The following is a 23798-nucleotide window of genomic DNA, read 5'->3' as shown; positions in this document are numbered from 1 at the left end:
AAATACGGAATAACGAAAATTCCAGTGAAATTAAGTGAAAAGTTTCATTTTTTTTCCAATGGTTTTTACTTCCTCGTTTTCAAAATAGATCAACATAACTTGTACAACCAAGCATTGTTCTATTACCTGTCAAATACAGGAACCGTAGCATTCTAGAGAAATTAGCCATTTCCAATGGTTTTTACTATTCTCTTTTCAAAACAGTTGGATGCAAAATGTACAATCTCTCATTGGACTTATTATTAATTGTGACATTCAGAAACTGCAGCATTGCTGTGAAATTAAAAGTTCCACTTGCTTTTTAATGGTTTTTACTTCGTTTTTTTTTTCAAAATAGTATTAACTAAGAGAGTAAAAGGAAAAATAAGTACGATATTATTAATTAATTTTCTATTTTTAAAAGTTATAAACTTTAATGTAATAAAGTTACATGAAATCTAAAAATTAATAAGCTCATACGTAATGTCAGATAGCCAGATCCTAAATTAACTCCAGCTTCTCACAAAGCCTCTGACATGTCTTGCATCACCTTAGAGCAGTTGGAAATGTGTTTCCTTTTGCGTGACAAAGGAAATCTCTTCATAGTTCTTTTGCCAATCTGTCAGCTTCTTCATTGCCCTGGAGTCCAACATGACTCGGGATCCACTGCAGTACAACTTGCTTCCCTTGCGTAAGTAACCTATCTATGAGAGCCCTGCATTTCTTTATAATGATGTCGTCTTTATCATCATAGCCGGTTACTGCTGAAATAGCTGCTTGGGAATCCACAAGTAAAGCAGTCTTGCAAAAGTCCCTTTTAGCCACCTCTTCCAACGCTATGGCGATGGCGTGCAGTTCTGCATCAAAATTTGATGCTAACTTTCCAACAGGAACACTCAATTGGAACTGCACAATTTTTTATCTTGATTTCTGGATACTAACGTTTCGATGATGGTTTTTTTTTTTGGCTTTCCAAAGAGATAACTCTGTCTGAAGTGAATAAATCAAGAAAAAAAAATGTTATAAAACTGTAAACACCATTCTGTAAAGCCATACTTTCTATTGTTAGAGTTTAATCTAAAATCTCAGCATCAAAAGTGGCAACGACGAGTAATTACAGCATTCAAAATCTGGCATTTTTGTTTAATTTCCTTTGAGTTATTTCTGTAAAACCAAAGATTGGTTGTTGAACATTTCCGCCAATAACACACACACAAAATAAATAAATAATAAAAATAATTTTAAAAAATATTTTATTTTCAAAAGACCACTTAAGAATACAAATTTATTCAATTGAATAATAAGAATTTATTAATTGTAATTTTCGTACAATATAGTTTTATCTATTGAAATCAGTCCAAATATTGTATCTATATAAAATATTTTAGGAATGAGTTATGGGGTGTTGATCAAGAATAAACATACTTGCATTTTTGTTGGGTTTAATTTTTCAATTGAGGAAAAAAAAATGAAAAACTAATAAATATATGCATTTATTTAGGTATTATTTCCTAATTAGGTATTATTTTATTATTTCAAGCAAGATTTAACCTGAATAAAAACCAAAAGAAGGAAAAGAATTATAGCCTATTTTACAGAATTAGGTGGTAGCCATTTTTATTGTTTAAAAACAGACAAAAATTATTATATTTCCAGTTTATCTGCTGTTACAAGGATAGAGTGTCTGGTAGTTAGTGTATTTGCAGAGGTCTTCAGTATTACCTGAAATAGAAATAGAAAAAGAATTAAATTTTTAGACAAATTTCTTGTCCAATTAGAAAAAAGTAGAACTGGCTTAGAAATAGATGCAAACTAATTAGTTTTAAAAGAAAACCACAGACTCTAGCTCATCAACAAACTTAACGCAAAACCTCATTTCTATAATTAAATTCTGGGTAACCATAAGCATGGTTTAAACCGCCTACTTACTTGAATACTTGGACCTAAGTTTATTTTATTTTACTATTTGACTTAGATAAAGTAGATTAAACTAAAAAAAAGACTTCCAACATATTTACTTCCTTCAACTCTTTAGTAAGTGAGAGTCAGCGATCGTGGCGAATTATCAAAAACTGAGTTTTTATTGGTTTACTGAACATTGGAGACACGCTTGAAGGATTGAACAGTAAGTAATATAATATGTATGTTAAATTTGCCTATGTAATACGTATATAACAGTTCAGATAAAATTTTAGATACCATTTAAAAGTTACTTTTTCGTTTATCACCAAAAATACGCATAGCATTGGTTTCTCCCATATTATGATTATTATATTGTTCATCAAGATATTTGCAGAAAATGCTAGGAGTCATTTTTGATAAAATCTCAAAATACTGAAAAAATCTGTTCAGGTAAGTACCAATTCCAATCAGCTGTTTTTATCTCTGATTTTGGAAATTTAATCTCAAACCCTTTCTTCAAGAAGTGCCCTTAATCGAATCCTCAAATTCGATAATTCAGGTGATCACTAAAAAAACAATTCAATGAAGTGACGTTGCCGATAATCGATTTACATACTAATGCACAATTTCGGTATCTCATTTACTTCCTAATAACACAATACGGGCTATGAAATGGAACCTTTGGAGAGAAGCCTCCTATAACACCTTCTGCTAAAAAAAAGGTGCCCCCCCAAAAACAAAATTTTCCTTAGAAAATGTATCAAATCAGAGTTGGTTAATTTAATCCCAAATTCATAATTAGGTAACCTGGTAGTGTACTAAATAAAGTATTTGAAAATTCTACTCAAGACTGCAATATTTTAATCTCTTACAAGAGATAGCAAAAAAATTACCAATTATTGAGAAAGTGAACGACTTTTTTTAAAGTAATCATCACTGTCAGAATTGGTAGGTGCAATAACAACGGATTTAAGTTCAAAGAGTTCAATGTTATTTTGATTATTTTAACACTTTTTTTTCCCCAGACTTACACACAAAGACCATAAGTTTTAATTTTTGTATACAAAAGGGCGTCCAAACAACTATTCATTATTTGTAAATAAATTTAACCTTCCATTATACAAACGTAAACAAAACAAACCTAATAAGATAGTGCACAGGAACGAATCTATTCAAAATGGATTCTAAGGCAACCTTTCACTTTTTATTGTCCCCATTGTATAGAATAAGAATGAATTCTTCAGCAAGAATTACCAGCAATCTTTCCATTATTTATAAAACAAATGCTGTGAAATAATTAGTCAATAAGGTTTTTAGTTATCATTACTTACTTATTAGTAGTTTACTATTATTAAAAGACCTATGGAATTTCTCAATTCATCTAACTAAAATTCCTAAAAAGATTCGTTTGAATTTAATAAGTTTAATTCAACAAATCTTGGTCCTTTAAAAATGATTCAGTTTTTGTTTTTTTTTAACTCTTCATGCGTTTAATTAATTACTAACCTTAAAAAGATTGTAAAACTGTTCGTAACACTAAATGGAACATTAGAGAAACGTTTTTTTCTTCCACACTCTTGAATCATTGAATAGTAAGTAATATTATGTATGTTTTTGCCTATGTAATACGTATACCAGTTCAGATAAAATTTTAGATACCATTTAAAAGGTCTCGTTTATCACCAAAAATACGCAAAGCATACTTATCATTGCTAATGTTTTTGCCATATTATTATTACATTGTTTAAAAGTCAAAAGAAAATACAGCTCAGTGAATAAAAAATGTCAACCATTTGACAATATTTAAAAATTTAGTAGCATTAAAAGATAAAGTAAAAACAAGATAATTGTTAAAAGCAGCTATCAAAAATGGAGAATTGTAACTTGTTTTAACCAAAAAGTTGGTTCATTAAAACGTCAAACTGTTTTAAAAAGTATAATTAGATGTAGAGGACGGTATTAAAAAACATAAAACAGAGTATAATTAAGAACGATTAGTTTGTGGTATACAGATCCAGTATAATGTTGGGATAAACTTATTTTACAGATATTTAAAAATAATAAAATAGCAAATGTCTATGTTGGAGTAATTTTTTGTTTTAAAAAATATGTTCTAACAATTAATGTTTAGTGTTTAAAATAAATTTTCATCTCCAATCTTTAATCCCTAATTAAAATGATAAAATGTAAACTTCTATCTCTATATTTGTGCCGAATTTCAGCTTTCTGTATACAGTAGCATAGGGGGCCACTGCGAGTTGAAGTTTTTGTATGTTGCACCTCACTAAAATTTTGACCCTAAATTTCTTGCCTCTCCTGATGGTCTGATTTGTATCAAATTTTGCTCAAATATAGGGGAAACTTCTTATCTCTCATAAAAAAATGTCAAAGTTGGATGTTTTCAAACGTTACGTTTATGCAACATCTTGATGGTTGGTTAGCTCTTTCTACATTTATATTAACAAATTTCTAACATACCTGTCCTTTTTCCATATCTTCCATTCATGAAGAAACTATCCTTCTTTCGTTGTTTAGCAACCCTGGTATCTGATCCTCGTCTGTTGTATCTGCTTCCAGTCCAAAAGATACCACTTCTTATTTCTCTAGCTGTGAGAAAATACAATAAATAAAAAAAAAATACTCTCAGTATATATAATATAGTATAAAGACCACAAGTTTGTGGTTGCAGAAATGAATTCACTTCGAAACTTAATACAAATAATACTCATAGTTTAAAGAAAATCAAAGGAAACAACTTCAGGAAGTCGTGGGAGTGTTCAGATTGATTATTTTTATTAGATTCTAAGACTTACACCGCATGATTGCTGGTGGTTGGACCGGTCTCTTGCCGTAGCGACCTCCAGCGGCGTAGAACTCCATGCCGTAAGTGCCCAACATTGACACCAATAGAAGTAGCAAAGACAATCCTTGACATAGCCACATTCTTATCTGGAACAAAAAAAAATAAGAATTTTATGGTGAAACAACGTGCCCTCCTTAAGGAAAAGCATTGGGAAAGATCAAGGAAGAGCAGTGGAAAACAATCTTACAGATGAAACACCACTGGTAAGAGGCTGTTGTGAAAACTGTGCAAAGAAAATCTCAAGCGGGTAGGAGTCCAGATCAGTGCTCTGGCCTTCTTTGGGAACAGGGAACATCTCCAAGTATATAGGTTCTTATTAATCGAGAGCTACTCTGAAATTATGTCTAGAAGCAAAGGAAATCAATGACCTTTTTACACCCGATCTGATTGCTTTGCAATGCTGGATTGTGATGTGAGATTTTAGGCACATTAGGTAAAGAGCAGGATCTTTCACAAGGTAAAATCGATGATGAAGGGTCCCGTGGGAAACAGCGGTTTCTCTTTCATCCCAGAATACTGGAATCCACACTTCCCCATTAATCCTAGAACCTTCTAGGCCTACAGTATTCTAAACTGCTCCACAAAAAAAGTGGCGCACTTTGAAAAAAGCGTTTATTTTTTGTTTTATCACATTTTGGGGAAAGATCATTAGTTTTAATTATTTTCATAAACTGTCAGGGAACAATTAATCGAATCAAGGCCCAAAGTTTCTTGTAAATAGAGAAGCAATTCCTCGTTTAATCCCCTTCGGTCTTTTTGTGTAAACAACAACGTGAACTTTACCTCAACAGTAAATAAATTTATTGACCTCTACAGTTGCGTTTCGACTTTTTTCATGCTGAAAACATTGCAAATTCTCAGAAAATGGTGATTACTGCAGAGCAAGTGGCCTGTATTTTTGCATTAGTTGAGGATGGACTGATTCAGCGGTACGCAGCACGAACGTTAGGGTTGCCTGAGACCACCGTCCGTAGAGTCATCCATCGTTACCGGGAGACAGGCCTCTGCACTCGCAGGCATGGTTCGGGTCGACCAAGAGCCACAGAAGCACTTGATGACCGATTTATTAGAATTCACACTCTGAGAAATCGTATATCAACTGCTTCTGAGACAGCTCAAACACTGCTTACTGTTCGTGGAGTTTCAGTCAGTGCCGAAACTGTACGAAGAAGGCTCGCTGAAATGAATTTACGCTCTAGGAAGCAAGCCACAGGACCATTGCTCACCGTAGACCACCGGAGAGCCCGTCTAGAGTTCGCTAGGGAACACCGCAACTGGTCTGAGAACGATTGGAGAAACGTTCTCTTTTCAGACGAGTCCAGTTTTGCTCTCTACGCACCTGATGGGAGGCGACGAGTTTACCGAAGGCCTGGGGAGCGCTACGCTCCGTGCAATATTTCTGGTAGACTACCATTCGGAGGTGGTTCAGTGATGGTGTGGGCTGGGATTTCTATGGGGGCTTAGACTGAGCTCCACGTGTTCAACAGGGCAATCTGGAATGCAGATTTGTATGTGAGGGAAATTGTGCAGCAATATGTGATACCCTATGCACCATTTATTGGGGAAAATTTTATTTTTATGCAAGATAATGCCCGACCACACACTGCCGCCTGTGTTGTTCAATATCTACAGGATACTAGCATTCGTGTTTTGAGGTGGCCAGCACGCAGCCCGGATTTAAATCCAATTGAACATCTTTGGGATGAGCTGGGTAGGCGATTAAGATGGAGAAATAATCCTCCCAGGAGCTTAGAAGAGTTGCGAGGTGCTCTGGTGGAGATATGGGAGGAATTAACACAAGATTTCGTGAGAAATTTAATAAGGAGTATGCCGAGGAGATTGGATGCAGTAATGCGAGCAATACACGTTACTAAAATTCTTTTTCTCTTTTTTTAATCGGAAGAAATACTTTTTTTTTCAAATTCATTTTTTGCTGAGAAGTACTTTTTTGTTAAATTAAAGGTTTTTATTTCTTTTAGATCATTTTTTATTTTATTTTAGCCCTTCCGTAACTTTATACTTCTTATATTTGCTAACTAAAATAAAATGTAGAACAAAAAAGTTACAGAGAAAAAAAAAATAACGCATTTTTAAAGTGCGCCACTTTTTTTGTGGAGCAGTGTATTTTCTTGTCTGCTGTGTCTAGGCAATAGGACACATGCCTAGCTTTTATCTAAACAACTGAACTTTACTATACAGTATAATCTTAAAACAATTTGTTTTTTGACTTGGCGACAGTCATCACTGATTTTAGACCTTATTGTAATCATTTTAATCAATAACTGAGTCTAAATAAATAGCTTCTAGTCTTAATCGATAGGTAATCGAGTTTATGTGATCTATCTGTTCTATCAAGGATTGAATAGGATTTTGTAACTAGGTTAATTAATGCTACCTCAAATTCAATATATGTAGTACGGCAGTTGGTCCAGAGATAGCGCAGTCGGTACTGTCTAACTTGACTTTAGAAACTAAAGATCAAGGTGGCTACACAGAATTTATTATAAAAACAGAAATAGTTCTCATCTAGCATCTGTCCAGTGTGTATTAACCCAGTGGCGTTTTCGCGAGAAAAGCTCACAGAAAGTGATCCTGGTTAGCGGATCTGAACAATCCATTTCCACAAATATTTAACCTTTAAGGCTTCGACAACTTCTCTCGAAAAGGCAAAGCCGTCTAAAATTTCATTTACTTGGTAATCCGAAGTGCTTCAAAATCAACAAAAAGACTTAAAATTCAAAATAAATTTATAGCAATAATGAAAATATACTACAAAGGTTTTGAATTATTTTAGATTACAGGTCCAACTAAGTAATTGTAATTGATTGTAACACGTTCAGTAAAACTACCAAGTTAAAAGGAAAGGAAAAAAATCATTAATTAATATTGACGTTAAGATTAGGGATGAAACCATGTTTCTGAATAAAACAAGGAAGTTTCCATGGTTACTTAGAACGGATACAACTTCAAGGAAACCATTGTGCACATTTACTAAATATTTTGTTTATAGTCAGCGGAAACGGAATTAATTTTAGAATCTGGTCTTTTTAATGATAAATAAAGTTGTTAAAATCCTTCTATGTAAGGATTATTATTTTACAATTATCACTATAATTAAAATGTATGAAGTCTCCTCAGAACATTGTTCTTCCTTCTTAAACTTTGCACCGACTTCATTAAGAAAATTGAACAGTATTATGAATATGAATTGAAATGAATTTTCCATTCATAAATTTTTGGTTGTTAAATAAAAGTTACGGTGCAAGCTTGTCATAAAAGTAATATTTTTCTTTTTATATCATGGGGGTGCACCCAATTTTCTATTTCGAGTTGTTATGGAAAATTTGGGGTTAAAAGGTTTTCAGTGTTCAAAATAAATTGTCGGTATGTCTGTGATCAAAGTGCATTAAATGTCGGAAAATCACAAGAAGTGGAAATAATATACCTTGATTTGGGATCCGGCCCCCTAAGGAGGACGTACAACAATTTTGCGATCAGAATCCTGTAACCCAGAGTACAGTGTGTGGATTTTCTTATTTATTTTTCTTTAGATTTCCTTCTGGTTACAATAATTTTCTTGGAAATTTTGTTTATACAATTGCTTTTAAGGGCGATATTTTACAAAGTTTACTTCAATTTATTCAAAGCAAAAAGTGATAAAGTAAATAAATATTGATTTTTATTGAATAGGAAAGTTTTCTACGAGTTCCTACAAAAAAAAAGTCACCAAAAAGTAAAAAAAAGGAGAGAAACCTATTGATTTATGCAGTCGACATGTCTGAGGATCAAAAAGAGAATACAAAAATAGTAACTTTCTTTGAACTCCAGTGGTTGGCGAGAACAAGAACAAGAACAAACAGATCAATAAATTGCGAACAGTTAAGGGAGAACTAAGTTAAGAACTTGACAGAGCTTTGAATTTAACCAAGTAAAGCAAAAAAAAAAATCAAGCAGAATATTATATAAACGCCCAATATGCGGATCTAAAAGGGGAGTTTACAGAAAAGGCTAAGTCCCCCACCAAAGTTGACGTAAGTTCTGTTATTTATTATGGAGACATTCTTTATTCCAATTTTTTCGCAAAACTATTAAAAGCAAAAACAAAACAAAATATTGTAAAGCCTTCCTCCACCAAAAAAACATTTTTCCATTAGGTCTGATCCATTTGCCTGATTAAATGCGACTGTATGATCTAGTAAGTGTAAAATACCACACTGAAACCAAAACTATGAAAGCTTTTCCCACACTGTTCATAAATTGAAACATTGTTTTCTTGCTTTAAATAAAAACAAAAAAAATCAGTGAAAAATATACACTTTTCGCAACAAGAGTTGATTGAGTGCATCACAAATGGAAAGAAAAAAGCTGTTTCACTTACCTCAATTAATGTGATTAAATTTGCAATTATTGTGAACATAACGTATGTTAAATCTTTCACTAGTTTATTTCAAGAAATATTGATTACCGTGAGGTTCCTTAAGGAACTGAGTCTTCACTACAACAGGGGAACACTTTTCTTAAGTAGGTATACAAGTTTTTATAGAAATTATTTACGTCACAAATTGTGGGCACAAGTAAGACGAGTAGTCCTCGTGCTATTTTAAGAGGATCCTATGAAAGATACATTTAAGGGAACCTGATCTAATTTAGATATTTAGAGAAACTACCCAAAATAAGGATAACCACAAAATTTGCCATGTTGTTTTGACCCAGTAACCTTCCTACAAGGTCTAAGGTTATAAACAAAAATCTTCGGCTTAGTGTTTATAAATATTACATCTACAGTGGTCAAAAAAAGTATTCATATACTTAAGTTTTCTTACTTTATCTACTGAACTTTTGTTTCTACGATGACTACTTGTTCAGCACTGAAATCGAAGATAGTAACAATGAATTTAATGCTCTCATTTTCTTTTATAAACATAAAGAATTGAGTAAAAAGCAGAAAAATAAAACCCTATTGAAAATTCATGGTCTTGTTTGGAGCGAAAAATTCGAAAAGTTGAAATGCTCTTCCAGAAAAGAGCTCAGAACCAATTTAAAGAGAAATCATGGGCAGAAATCACATCTCAAGAGACACTAAACCTGGTGGAATCTACGCCAAGGAGGAGGCTTCAGGCAATAACAAATGCAAAGGGATTGCTTACAAAATATTAGGTCTTTAGTTTAGCGTTAATTATAACATTCAGACTGAGTGTTTGAATACTTTTTTTTTGCATACAATAAATTATTTTTCTGCTTTTTAATCAATTCTTTATGTTTATAAAAGAAAATGAGTGCATTAAATTCATTGTTACTATCTTCGATTTCAGTGCTGAAGAACTAGACATCTTAGAAACAAAAGTTCAGTAGATAAAGTAAGAAAACTTAGTGTATGAATACTTTTTTTGACCACTGTATTACATAAGGTTTAATAACTTTTACTTGTATAATTTATTTTAAGGTATTTTTTTTGGAGGAACTTGGAGGTTATGTTGCGTCTAACGAATTGCGTAAACTTTGTTTACCAAGTTTTCGAACCTAGAAACTAAGGTCATCTTCAGTGCTTGTACTGATTAACAATTATAATTAGTTTTACGTTGTCAACTTTAAAGGCGGGGGTGTGTCTTCTGTTTTGAATGAACTGAAAGCTCGTCAAATCAAGAAATACAAAAATTACGACTAAAATATTGGCAATAATCTTCCTTCCATTTGGATCAAGTCACCAAACACGATGAACTATACTGTATAATGTTAGAATTAAGTCCTGAAATAAGCAGTAGAATAAAGTAGTGTGAGTATTCAGAGCAGAATTCTACATAATTAATTTGTTAATTAAAAATTTAATAAATCTTTTTTTTTTAATTATTTATTAATAAGATCACGTTCAAATTTTTTTGCAGCTAACCTTTTTAAATATTCTGATCAAAGGCTAGTCAATAAAAAAAAAATACAAATTCAGAAAATATTACGTTATTATTATGATTAAAACGTATAAATTATGTGAAAACAAAATTTATTGGATTTAGTAGGAATAAATTTAAATTGAAGTGTTCATAAAAGGCCCCCCCCAGTGATGAGCAATCAATTAACAGTGACAATCAATAACTGGTAAAAAATAAAAATCTCTTGATAACACTCACACGATTTACTCTAATTTTATTTCTAGGGAGGTTCGAACTCATAAATTTCCTTCCATTTGACGTTTGAATCTTTATTTAATTGTAACTAACATTATGTTTGTTTCTTGAGTTACAATAAAATGAAACCAGTAGAATGAGCAAGGGTCTTTAACCCTTTTTGTTTTGTTCTACAGAACCCTTTTGTCAGTAAGGTAAAAGGGCTAAAAGACCCATAATCTCAAAATCATTAAATACAAAAAGCAGGTAAATACAAAGTAAAATTAATTTATGTGACCCGCTTTAAGCTTTATTTATTTTATTTTTTTTAAGGGGCGTCAAAACAACTGAGGCGCCCGAAGCTTTTTGTTCAGAACACTTCCAGCCACCGGATAGTGTTTTCTCTAGTAACAGGTAACAATGTCCATCACCAGGCTGTGAGCTAACTATAATAAGCTCCTAAGGAAGAGAAAAAAAAAAATCTAAGGGGGCCAGCAGCTGGATTTGAACCCATGATCTCCGCGTCGGAATCAATTGTATCCGTTCGCTAGAACTTTACCACAACAGAAAGCAATGCTATCGGTTACTCCCCCATCTTTGTCTTGTCTTGCTGTTAACCAATTTAGATTTAATGTGTGTGATTGTATTTATTTGGATGAATGTATTTATATGCATGAGTGTTTTTTATTAAAATGATTGTTTTAGTTTAGAATGAACTAGTATAGTGTCATTCAGCAACATTATTAGGTGCGAAGGACCTTAGATGTTGAGCACCTTTAAAAAGAACACAATAATAATAATAATTGTTGGAACCCCAACTTTACTTTACTATTGAACAGCTACATAATTTTTGTGAATAGGAAGAATATAATTTTTTATATGTATATATGATTGTTTACTAAATAAAAATAAAGAAGGAAAAGAGGCAAATAGCCCATTTTAAAAAGTCTTTCTCAAGACTCTGGAATGGCAGTGTGGTTCTTTGGACGGTACAGAGATAGCGACGCCGTCGCGACGCCAGAGCGCGGCACGGTCGACTTCGCTATAAAAAGGGCAGAATCGGCCGTGTCTGCATCAGTCCAAGAAAATTTTTCAACTGGGAAACATCCACCATAGCTACCTTAGCTGGAAGATTGCTGACTGGATCTCTGTACCGGCCAAAGGACCTCACTATCCGGACCAGAAAAAAATCGATCACTTAACCCCTGTATTTTTGAAGAAAGAAGAAAGATGAAGGTGCAGCACACGAGCCGCCTTAGTTCACCAGCTACGGAGGCAAGCCGAATCACCAGCGTTGCCACAGTGTGAGACACGAGCGAGGACCAGGCCAATTGTCACCGGGGTTTATCGGGGTGCTGGCCACACTGCCGGGGCTCCCAAAGCCGGTTGACTGGTATTAGCGAACGGCCCTTTTCAGGGCCTCTCACTTCACTTTTGCTGTGGCCTCGCGCTGGGTTCAAGCCATTCTCGGAGCAGCGCGGTCATTTCAACCAACAGTGTGAACGGCTGTTTTCAGGGCCACCCAACTGTACGGCTTCCCCGCTGGGGAGCGCCATAGGCGAGTCGAGTGCCGACATATTTTTTGTGAACGGTCCTTTTCAGGGCGAGCGGTGAGAAGAAAAGCTTGTATACTGGACTTCATCCCTTGGCCGCATTAGGCTGGAAACATAGTGGAGCGGCGAGCAAAGCGGCGATGATAGCGAAGAGCGAAGCGGCGAAATCAAACACAAGTTAACATATGGGACCGCGCATAGTGGCGAGCAAAGCGAAGATAGAGCAACTCTATCTATTTCTAGTTTTTGTTTTTGCCGCTTTGCTCTTCGCTATCATCGCCGCTTTGCGCGCCGCTATGCGCGGTCCCATATGTTAACATAGTGGAGCGGCGAGCAAAGCGGCGATGATAGCGAAGAGCGAAGCGGCGAAAGCAAACACAAGTTAACATATGGGACCGCGCATAGTGGCGAGCAAAGCGAAGATAGAGCAACGCTATCTATAGAGAGTGGAGCAAAGCGTTATGACATGTTTGATTTCTTCGCTCTCATCGCGCTCAATTTGTAAAGGTTATTTTTCAAAGGTTATGGATATTGAACATTTATTGGTTTAGTTTGTTTAAAGAAACCTCTGTGGAACCATAGTATTCGCGAAGCTACAATAGTTTTTAACAATTAATAATTAATAGTTAAAATTAATTAACAATTAGTAGTTAATGGAGAATTCAGGTAATTTTTGCTACATTTAATTTGGTTCTCAATCCCTTAATGCTAACTTTCATCTAAGTACTAGGCAAAATTAAATTACATTTGCACGTCCTACTACTTCTGATCAGGACGAATTCTCCAATCCTTCTTACGTACTACTCCAGTTTTTCAGCTGAATAACATTAATTTACGACTGATTTAATAATTATTAGTAATAATAAAGTGATTTAATAAAATTATTGTTTTTTTTTAATTGACTGATTTCTTTTTATCTGCATATATTTCTATTTTGTTTTTATTTATTCTTTTCTAACCTTAAAGTAACTGCTAGGATTAATGGGGTTACACAGATTTGTATTTAGTTAATTTTTCTATATTGTGCCTAACTTTTGTTGTGAGTTGTATTATTCAAAAACAATAAAATTTGATTTTGATTAATGGGGGTTACACTGGGCTAGTATGTAATCAAATGTTGTTAAGACATTCGAAAATACGCATGAAACTTGCCAGGATGCTCCCGAAGTTGATGGTACAAGTGATGAAATTCACCAAGTTCATTTCTAGACTTATATGTCATGTACACTGCAGCTTCTACTACTAAGCTGCTGCAAATACCAAAGTTTCAACGAAGAATTTTCATATAAAAATAGTTCCTCCATCTTGTTTTATCAAAAGGAGAACGCGACTAAGCTCGTCACTATGTGCATGCGAATCTTTGCTCGCTGCTCGTCGCTCTCTTTGATTTGAAGCAGCTATCATCGCCGCTTTGCTCGCCGCTCCACTATGTTTCCAGCCTTAGTATACAACAATAATGTTAACCAATAAAATATCGTGAACAAACCCGTGCTATACTTTTTCTTTTAAATCCATAATTATGAATTATTTAAATTTTAAATGTTGGAAGCATTCTCTAATTTTAAAATTCTAAATAACTTTTATTTTGAACATCTACGAGTAATTTGCAGATTGACTATGTTAGTAAAAGATTAAATTTTAAAATTTGGATTTAAAAATAAGAAAGCTCGTTAAAATGTTGATGAATTACAGCAAAAGAAAGGTCTTGGAAAGAGTTTATCACAGAATTTATGGTTTTTGTTTTGTTTCTTGTTACTATACGCTCTGTTCATTTATTTATAACGAGAAGTTTCGAATCTCTTTGGATTAAAACATTTTGGTTACAACGCTTAATTAGCGTTGTTCTTTGCAATCACTATTTAAAATGTGTGGTTTTTCTTTCTTTTTTTAAATATAAAAAAGAAAACTTTTTTCTTTTGTTTTAAATTAAAAACCATACTTTAGTTCTCTGTTTCTTAAATTTTCTTGTATTTTACGCAAAATAACAGTTTTGATCTTCCCAAGTTTTTTCCATTTTTGAGTTTCACAGACCAATTAGTAAAAAAAAGACACTTTTTCGATCTCTGGGGACCTCAAAATCTCCAAAAAATTGTAGTAAAAAGTTAAACAAAAAAAAAATATTGAAGCTGTTTTCCATAAAATTCGTTCACCAAGGGATACTTCCGGTTGGAGGTTTTTCTATTTAATGTCGGGACTCGTAAAGTTACAAAATCGAATAAAATGGTTAAGTTTCCTGAGTTTTTTTAAAATGTTTTTTCCAGAAATGCTGAAAATTATTAATAATAATTTTGCAAAAATACGAAAATTATTCTATTGTATACACACAAGTAATTATGTACAAAAGCCAGTTTCTACAATAAAATAAAAAATTATAACATACGGGGGGTGGAATCTCCAAATCGATAATGTGATACGATTCGATACATTCCGAATTCCACAATTCGACCAGATGGTAACGCTGTAATAACCTTAATTACAATGGTTGTTAAAGTGAATTATTGATAATTAAAGTGGGTGTCTAGAATCCAAATCCATTCATAATGTGGACACAATGAATTTCAATTCGGGATATTTAATTAAATTAATAATTTTTGCAATTATTGTTAATGAATAACTTCAACCTGATTAAAGTATTCGCATTTATAATATTAATTATACTTTATGCATTAATATTAATTAAAACTTTTTAAATCAATCTTCAAAATGTTTCAAGAACGCATTCCACGCTTTTCATCACAGTACATATAAGTGAAATTAGGTTTGTTTGAAACTTGGTATTTTTACTAAAAAAAAAGAAAAAAAGAAAGTGTTCACTTCAATATTATAAAATTTCACTAAAATAAAATGACGCTGCTAAAGAAAGCGTGACGTCACTAAAACAAACGTAAGTTTCCAATAAAAGTTGTTTGCTATTAGTGGTCTTCAAAACTTGTATATCTGGGTGAACGTATTCAACATTCTTATTTAACACGATGGCAACACTGTCTTAGCAGGAAATTAAAAGTAATAAATTAATACTTTCAACAATTAAGTCGGTAGTGTTTTGTGCTTAAAACAATTCAGTAGGGAAGTTTTAAGACATAATGGTTCTCAAAGTTTTGAACTTAGGGCAAGGTGATGATGATAACAGTTTCTTGTTACCATCTCTAATCAACCAAAACTGGGTATCCCGTGCGACTGCACATGCGCCAACATCAAACAGCTTGTACACAGTGTTACTGTGGTTTTCCATTATAAGAAAATTACAGGCTTATACCAAAACTATACTACTGTAACATTTAACTGGTTAGAAATTACAATTTGAGACGTTAATCGTAGCAGTTCTGCCAACCACACACATACATAAAGGGACCCTGTACTCAGCTGACCCAGTGTTGTTGTACCTTTAATTAATACCCCAGATTACGTGCATAGTACAACAAGGTTAGGTTACCAGCTTAAAGGTTAGAGAACAAATAAAGTTAGTTGTAGTGTCCATGGGGTAACCCAAACTTTACCACCAACCAGTACGAACTAACAACAAGAGGGCAAAATATTCTTTCCCAATTATTTTTTTGTAAATCAGTTTTGAATTTATACATTTATGTAAAATCATTTTATGACATTAGGATTTAAAATTAATTCAATTAATTAAAGTGAGTTAAACTTCTCACTTTATAGAATAGAAACAAACTTTAACCCTAATTATCTCGTTTTCTGCTGGATAGATTTTTACTAAAATTTATACTATTATAGACAATATTAGTCTCCTTATACGGCTAAAATATAAACAAAATCTATTAAGTAGTTTTTGAGATATTTGAAGTTAAACTTTTCTCTTTATAGAATAGAAACAACTTTAACCCTAAATATCTCGTTTCCTGCTCGATAGATTTTTACTAAAATTTATACTATTATACACAATAGTAATCTCCATATATAAGTAAAATATAAACAAAAACTATCAAGTAGTTTTCGAGATATTTGAAGTTAAACTTTTCACTTTATAGAATAGAAACAAATTTTAACCCTAAATATTTCGTTTTTTGCTTGATAGATTTTTACTAAAATTTATACTATTGTAGACAATAGTAGTCTCTATATACAGGTAAAATTTAAACAAAATCTATCGTGTACTATTCGAGATATTTGAAGTTAAACTTCTCACTTTATAGAATAGAAACAAACTTTAACCCTAAATATCTCGTTTTCTGCTTGATAGATTTTTACTAAAATATATACTATTGTAGACAATAGTAGTCTCTATATACAGGTAAAATATAAACAAAATCTATCGTGTACTATTCGAGATATTTGAAGTTATTCTTTCCACTTTATAGAATAGAAACAAACATTAACCCTAAATATCTCGTTTTCTGCTTGATAGATTTTTACTAAAATTTATACTATTGTAGACAGCAGTAGTCTCTATATACAGGTAAAATATAAACAAAATCTATCGTATAGTATTCGAGATATTTGAAGTTAAACTTCTCACTTTATAGAATAGAAACAAATTTTAACCCTAAATATCTCGTTTTCTGCTTGATAGATTTTTACTAAAATTTATACTATTGTAGACAGCAGTAGTCTCTATATACAGGTAAAATATAAACAAAATCTATCGTATAGTATTCGAGATATTTGAAGTTAAACTTCTCACTTTATAGAATAGAAACAAACTTTAACCCTAAATATCTCGTTTTCTGCTTGATAGATTTTTAATAAAATTTATACTATTATAGTCAATATTAGTCTCTATATACAGGTAAAATATAAACAAAATCTATCGTATAGTATTCGAGATATTTGAAGTTAAACTTCTCACTTTATAGAATAGAAACAAACTTTAACCCTAAATATCTCGTTTTCTGCTTGATAGATTTTTACTAAAATTTACACAATTATAGACAATAGTAGTCACCATATACAGGTATAATATAAACAAAATCTATCGAGTAGTTTTCGAGATATTTGAAGTTATTCTTTCCACTTTATAGAATAGAAACAAACTTTAACCCTAATTATCTCGTTTTCTGCTGGATAGATTTTTACTAAAATTTATACTATTATAGACAATATTAGTCTCCTTATACGGCTAAAATATAAACAAAATCTATTAAGTAGTTTTTGAGATATTTGAAGTTAAACTTTTCTCTTTATAGAATAGAAACAACTTTAACCCTAAATATCTCGTTTCCTGCTCGATAGATTTTTACTAAAATTTATACTATTATACACAATAGTAATCTCCATATATAAGTAAAATTTAAACAAAATCTATCGTGTACTATTCGAGATATTTGAAGTTAAACTTCTCACTTTATAGAATAGAAACAAACTTTAACCCTAAATATTTCGTTTTCTGCTTGATAGATTTTTACTAAAATTTATACTATTGTAGACAATAGTAGTCTCTATATACAGGTAAAATATTAACAAAATCTATCGTGTACTATTCGAGATATTTGAAGTTATTCTTTCCACTTTATAGAATAGAAACAAACATTAACCCTAAATATCTCGTTTTCTGCTTGATAGATTTTTACTAAAATTTATACTATTGTAGACAGCAGTAGTTTCAATATACAGGTAAAATATAAACAAAATCTATCGTATAGTATTCGAGATATTTGAAGTTAAACTTCTCACTTTATAGAATAGAAACAAATTTTAACCCTAAATATCTCGTTTTCTGCTTGATAGATTTTTACTGAAATTTACACAATTATAGACAATAGTAGTCTCCATATACAGGTAAAATATAAACAAAATCTATCGTATAGTATTCGAGATATTTGAAGTTAAACTTCTCACTTTATAGAATAGAAACAAACTTTAACCCTAAATATCTCGTTTTCTGCTTGATAGATTTTTAATAAAATTTATACTATTATAGTCAATATTAGTCTCCATATACAGGTAAAATATAAAAAAAATCTATCGTATAGTATTCGAGATATTTGAAGTTAAACTTCTCACTTTATAGAATAGAAACAAACTTTAACCCTAAATATCTCGTTTTCTGCTTGATAGATTTTTACTAAAATTTATACTATTGTAGACAGCAGTAGTCTCTATATACAGGTAAAATATAAACAAAATCTATCGTATAGTATTCGAGATATTTGAAGTTAAACTTCTCACTTTATAGAATAGAAACAAACTTTAACCCTAAATATCTCGTTTTCTGCTTGATAGATTTTTAATAAAATTTATACTATTATAGTCAATATTAGTCTCCATATACAGGTAAAATATAAACAAAATCTATCGAGTAGTTTTCGAGATATTTGATGTTAAAGTTTTCACTTTATACAATAGGAACAAACATTAACCCTAATTATCTCGTTTTCTGCTTGATAGATTTTTACTGAAATTTACACAATTATAGACAATAGTAGTCACCATATACAGGTATAATATAAACAAAATCTATCGAGTAGTTTTCGAGATATTTGAAGTTATTCTTTCCACTTTATAGAATAGAAACAAACTTTAACCCTAAATATCTCGTTTTCTGCTTGATAGATTTTTACTAAAATTTATACTATTGTAGACAGCAGTAGTCTCTATATACAGGTAAAATATAAACAAAATCTATCGTATAGTATTCGAGATATTTAAAGTTAAACTTCTCACTTTATAGAATAGAAACAAACTTTAACCCTAAATATCTCGTTTTCTGCTTGATAGATTTTTACTAAAATTTACACAATTATAGACAATAGTAGTCACCATATACAGGTATAATATAAACAAAATCTATCGAGTAGTTTTCGAGATATTTGAAGTTATTCTTTCCACTTTATAGAATAGAAACAAACTTTAACCCTAATTATCTCGTTTTCTGCTGGATAGATTTTTACTAAAATTTATACTATTATAGACAATATTAGTCTCCTTATACGGCTAAAATATAAACAAAATCTATCGTGTAGTATTCGAGATATTTGAAATTAAACTTTTCACTTTATAGAATAGAAACAACTTTAACCCTAAATATCTCGTTTCCTGCTCGATAGATTTTTACTAAAATTTATACTATTGTAGACAGCAGTAGTCTCTATATACAGGTAAAATATAAACAAAATCTATCGTATAGTATTCGAGATATTTGAAGTTAAACTTCTCACTTTATAGAATAGAAACAAACTTTAACCCTAAATATCTCGTTTTCTGCTTGATAGATTTTTACTAAAATTTATACTATTGTAGACAGCAGTAGTCTCTATATACAGGTAAAATATAAACAAAATCTATCGTATAGTATTCGAGATATTTGTAGTTATACTTCTCACTTTATAGAATAGAAACAAACTTTAACCCTAAATATCTCGTTTTCTGCTTGATAGATTTTTACTAAAATTTACACAATTATAGACAATAGTAGTCACCATATACAGGTATAATATAAACAAAATCTATCAAGTAGTTTTCGAGATATTTGAAGTTATTCTTTCCACTTTATAGAATAGAAACAAACTTTAACCCTAAATATCTCGTTTTCTGCTTTATAGATTTTTACTAAAATTTATACTATTGTAGACAATAGTAGTCTCTATATACAGGTAAAATATAAACAAAATCTATCGTATAGTATTCGAGATATTTGAAGTTAAACTTCTCACTTTATAGAATAGAAACAAATTTTAACCATAAATATCTCGTTTTCTGCTTGATAGATTTTTACTAAAATTTATACTATTGTAGACAGCAGTAGTTTCAATATACAGGTAAAATATAAACAAAATCTATCGTATAGTATTCGAGATATTTGAAGTTAAACTTCTCACTTTATAGAATAGAAACAAACTTTAACCCTAAATATCTCGTTTTCTGCTTGATAGATTTTTACTAAAATTTATACTATTGTAGACAATAGTAGTCTCTATATACAGGTAAAATATAAACAAAATCTATCGTGTAGTATTCGAGATATATGAAGTTAAACTTTTCACTTTATAGAATAGAAACAAACTTTAACCCTAATTATCTTGTTTTCTGCTCGAGAGATATTTACTAAAATTTATACTATTTTAGGCAATAGCAGTCTCTATATACAGGTAAAATATAAACAAAATCTATCGTGTAGTATTCGAGATATTTGAAATTAAACTTTTCACTTTATAGAATAGAAACAAACTTTAACCATAAATATCTCGTTTTTTTCTGCTCGAGAGATATTAACTAAAATTTATACTATTTTAGACAATAGCAGTCTCTATATACAGGTAAAATATAAACAAAATCTATCGTGTAGTATTCGAGATATTTGAAATTAAACTTTTCACTTTATAGAATAGAAACAACATTAACCCTAAATATCTCGTTTCCTGCTCGATAGATTTTTACTAAAATTTATACTATTATACACAATAGTAATCTCCATATATAACTAAAATATAAACAAAAACTATCAAGTAGTTTTCGAGATATTTGAAGTTAAACTTTTCACTTTATAGAATAGAAACAAACTTTAACCCTAAATATCTCGTTTTCTGCTTGATAGATTTTTACTAAAATTTATACTATTGTAGACAATAGTAGTCTCTATATACAGGTAAAATATAAACAAAATCTATCGTATAGTATTCGAGATATTTGAAGTTAAACTTCTCACTTTATAGAATAGAAACAAACTTTAACCCTAAATATCTCGTTTTCTGCTTGATAGATTTTTACTAAAATTTATACTATTGTAGACAGCAGTAGTTTCAATATACAGGTAAAATATAAACAAAATCTATCGTATAGTATTCGAGATATTTGAAGTTAAACTTCTCACTTTATAGAATAGAAACAAACTTTAACCCTAAATATCTCGTTTTCTGCTTGATAGATTTTTACTAAAATTTACACAATTATAGACAATAGTAGTCACCATATACAGGTATAATATAAACAAAATCTATCGAGTAGTTTTCGAGATATTTGAAGTTATTCTTTCCACTTTATAGAATAGAAACAAACTTTAACCCTAATTATCTCGTTTTCTGCTGGATAGATTTTTACTAAAATTTATACTGTTATAGACAATATTAGTCTCCTTATACGGCTAAAATATAAACAAAATCTATCGTGTAGTATTCGAGATATTTGAAATTAAACTTTTCACTTTATAGAATAGAAACAACTTTAACCCTAAATATCTCGTTTCCTGCTCGATAGATTTTTACTAAAATTTATACTATTGTAGACAGCAGTAGTTTCAATATACAGGTAAAATATAAACAAAATCTATCGTATAGTATTCGAGATATTTGAAGTTAAACTTCTCACTTTATAGAATAGAAACAAACTTTAACCCTAAATATCTCGTTTTCTGCTTGATAGATTTTTACTAAAATTTATACTATTGTAGACAATAGTAGTCTCTATATACAGGTAAAATATAAACAAAATCTATCGTGTAGTATTCGAGATATATGAAGTTAAACTTTTCACTTTATAGAATAGAAACAAACTTTAACCCTAATTATCTTGTTTTCTGCTCGAGAGATATTTACTAAAATTTATACTATTTTAGGCAATAGCAGTCTCTATATACAGGTAAAATATAAACAAAATCTATCGTGTAGTATTCGAGATATTTGAAATTAAACTTTTCACTTTATAGAATAGAAACAAACTTTAACCATAAATATCTCGTTTTTTTCTGCTCGAGAGATATTAACTAAAATTTATACTATTTTAGACAATAGCAGTCTCTATATACAGGTAAAATATAAACAAAATCTATCGTGTAGTATTCGAGATATTTGAAATTAAACTTTTCACTTTATAGAATAGAAACAACATTAACCCTAAATATCTCGTTTCCTGCTCGATAGATTTTTACTAAAATTTATACTATTATACACAATAGTAATCTCCATATATAACTAAAATATAAACAAAAACTATCAAGTAGTTTTCGAGATATTTGAAGTTAAACTTTTCACTTTATAGAATAGAAACAAACTTTAACCCTAAATATCTCGTTTTCTGCTTGATAGATTTTTACTAAAATTTATACTATTGTAGACAATAGTAGTCTCTATATACAGGTAAAATATAAACAAAATCTATCGTATAGTATTCGAGATATTTGAAGTTAAACTTCTCACTTTATAGAATAGAAACAAACTTTAACCCTAAATATCTCGTTTTCTGCTTGATAGATTTTTACTAAAATTTATACTATTGTAGACAGCAGTAGTCTCTATATACAGGTAAAATATAAACAAAATCTATCGTGTAGTATTCGAGATATTTGAAGTTAAACTTCTCACTTTATAGAATAGAAACAAACTTTAACCCTAATTATCTTGTTTTCTGCTCGAGAGATATTTACTAAAATTTACACAATTATAGACAATAGTAGTCACCATATACAGGTATAATATAAACAAAATCTATCGAGTAGTTTTCGAGATATTTGAAATTAAACTTTTCACTTAATAGAATAGAAACAAACTTTAACCATAAATATCTCGTTTTTTTCTGCTCGAGAGATATTAACTAAAATTTATACTATTTTAGACAATAGCAGTCTCTATATACAGGTAAAATATAAACAAAATCTATCGTGTAGTATTCGAGATATTTGAAATTAAACTTTTCACTTTATAGAATAGAAACAACTTTAACCCTAAATATCTCGTTTCCTGCTCGATAGATTTTTACAAAAATTTATACTATTATACACAATAGTAATCTCCATATATAAGTAAAATATAAACAAAAACTATCAAGTAGTTTTCGAGATATTTGATGTTAAACTTTTCACTTTATAGAATAGAAACAAACTTTAACCCTAAATATCTCGTTTTTTTCTGCTCGAGAGATATTAACTAAAATTTATACTATTTTAGACAATAGCAGTCTCTATATACAGGTAAAATATAAACAAAATCTATCGTGTAGTATTCGAGATATTTGAAATTAAACTTTTCACTTTATAGAATAGAAACAACTTTAACCCTAAATATCTCGTTTCCTGCTCGATAGATTTTTACAAAAATTTATACTATTATACACAATAGTAATCTCCATATATAAGTAAAATATAAACAAAAACTATCAAGTAGTTTTCGAGATATTTGAAGTTAAACTTTTCACTTTATAGAATAGAAACAAACTTTAACCCTAAATATCTCGTTTTCTGCTTGATAGATTTTTACTAAAATTTATGCTATTGTAGACAATAGTAGTCTCTATATACAGGTAAAATATAAACAAAATCTATCGTGTACTATTCGAGATATTTGAAGTTATTCTTTCCACTTTATAGAATAGAAACAAACATTAACCCTAAATATCTCGTTTTCTGCTTGATAGATTTTTACTAAAATTTATACTATTGTAGACAGCAGTAGTCTCTATATACAGGTAAAATATAAACAAAATCTATCGTATAGTATTCGAGATATTTGAAGTTAA

At 30.6% G+C, this 23798-nt stretch overlaps 2 protein-coding genes and 1 long non-coding RNA gene across 5 annotated transcripts in view; 1 reads left to right on the top strand and 2 right to left on the bottom strand.

The window, feature by feature from the left end:
* Window positions 1–579: 579 nt before the first annotated feature.
* LOC141454428 (ribonuclease H1-like) lies at window positions 580–1410 on the bottom strand. Its single transcript, XM_074128651.1, has 2 exons — window positions 1405–1410; window positions 580–885 (listed from the first exon to the last, which is right to left on the bottom strand). The coding sequence occupies exons 1-2, from the start codon at window positions 1408–1410 to the stop codon at window positions 580–582; spliced, it is 312 nt and encodes a 103-aa protein (XP_073984752.1).
* Window positions 1216–23798, bottom strand: part of LOC141453998 (uncharacterized) — a 98736-nt gene continuing 76153 nt past the window's right edge. The window contains exons 1-4 of one of the 2 annotated variants that reach the window (XM_074127719.1): window positions 9123–9477; window positions 4695–4830; window positions 4360–4488; window positions 1216–1701 (exon numbers count right to left, since the gene is read on the bottom strand). In XM_074127719.1, the coding sequence (XP_073983820.1) occupies window positions 1637–1701; window positions 4360–4488; window positions 4695–4830; window positions 9123–9161 (369 nt within the window). In that variant the 5' untranslated portion in view covers window positions 9162–9477 and the 3' untranslated portion in view covers window positions 1216–1636. Of the gene's footprint in view, window positions 1702–4359; window positions 4489–4694; window positions 4831–9122; window positions 9478–23798 lie in introns of those variants that run through there. The other variant, XM_074127720.1, reaches the window with a different exon arrangement.
* On the top strand, window positions 3325–12473 carry LOC141453999 (uncharacterized). 2 transcript variants are annotated; one of them, XR_012458365.1, is made up of 4 exons: window positions 3325–3473; window positions 8435–8775; window positions 10188–10517; window positions 10627–12473. It is a non-coding gene; the product is annotated as an uncharacterized lncRNA (long non-coding RNA). The 2 variants fall into 2 exon arrangements; XR_012458364.1 differs by lacking the exon at window positions 10627–12473 and having other exon boundaries at window positions 3327–3473; window positions 10188–10613.

The sequence above is a fragment of the Rhodnius prolixus genome, unplaced genomic scaffold (assembly GCF_049639745.1).
Source record: "Rhodnius prolixus isolate KJV_2025 unplaced genomic scaffold, Rpr scaffold_9, whole genome shotgun sequence".
Taxonomy (NCBI): Eukaryota; Metazoa; Arthropoda; class Insecta; order Hemiptera; family Reduviidae; genus Rhodnius; species Rhodnius prolixus.
This window is presented reverse-complemented; position numbering and strand designations above follow the sequence as displayed.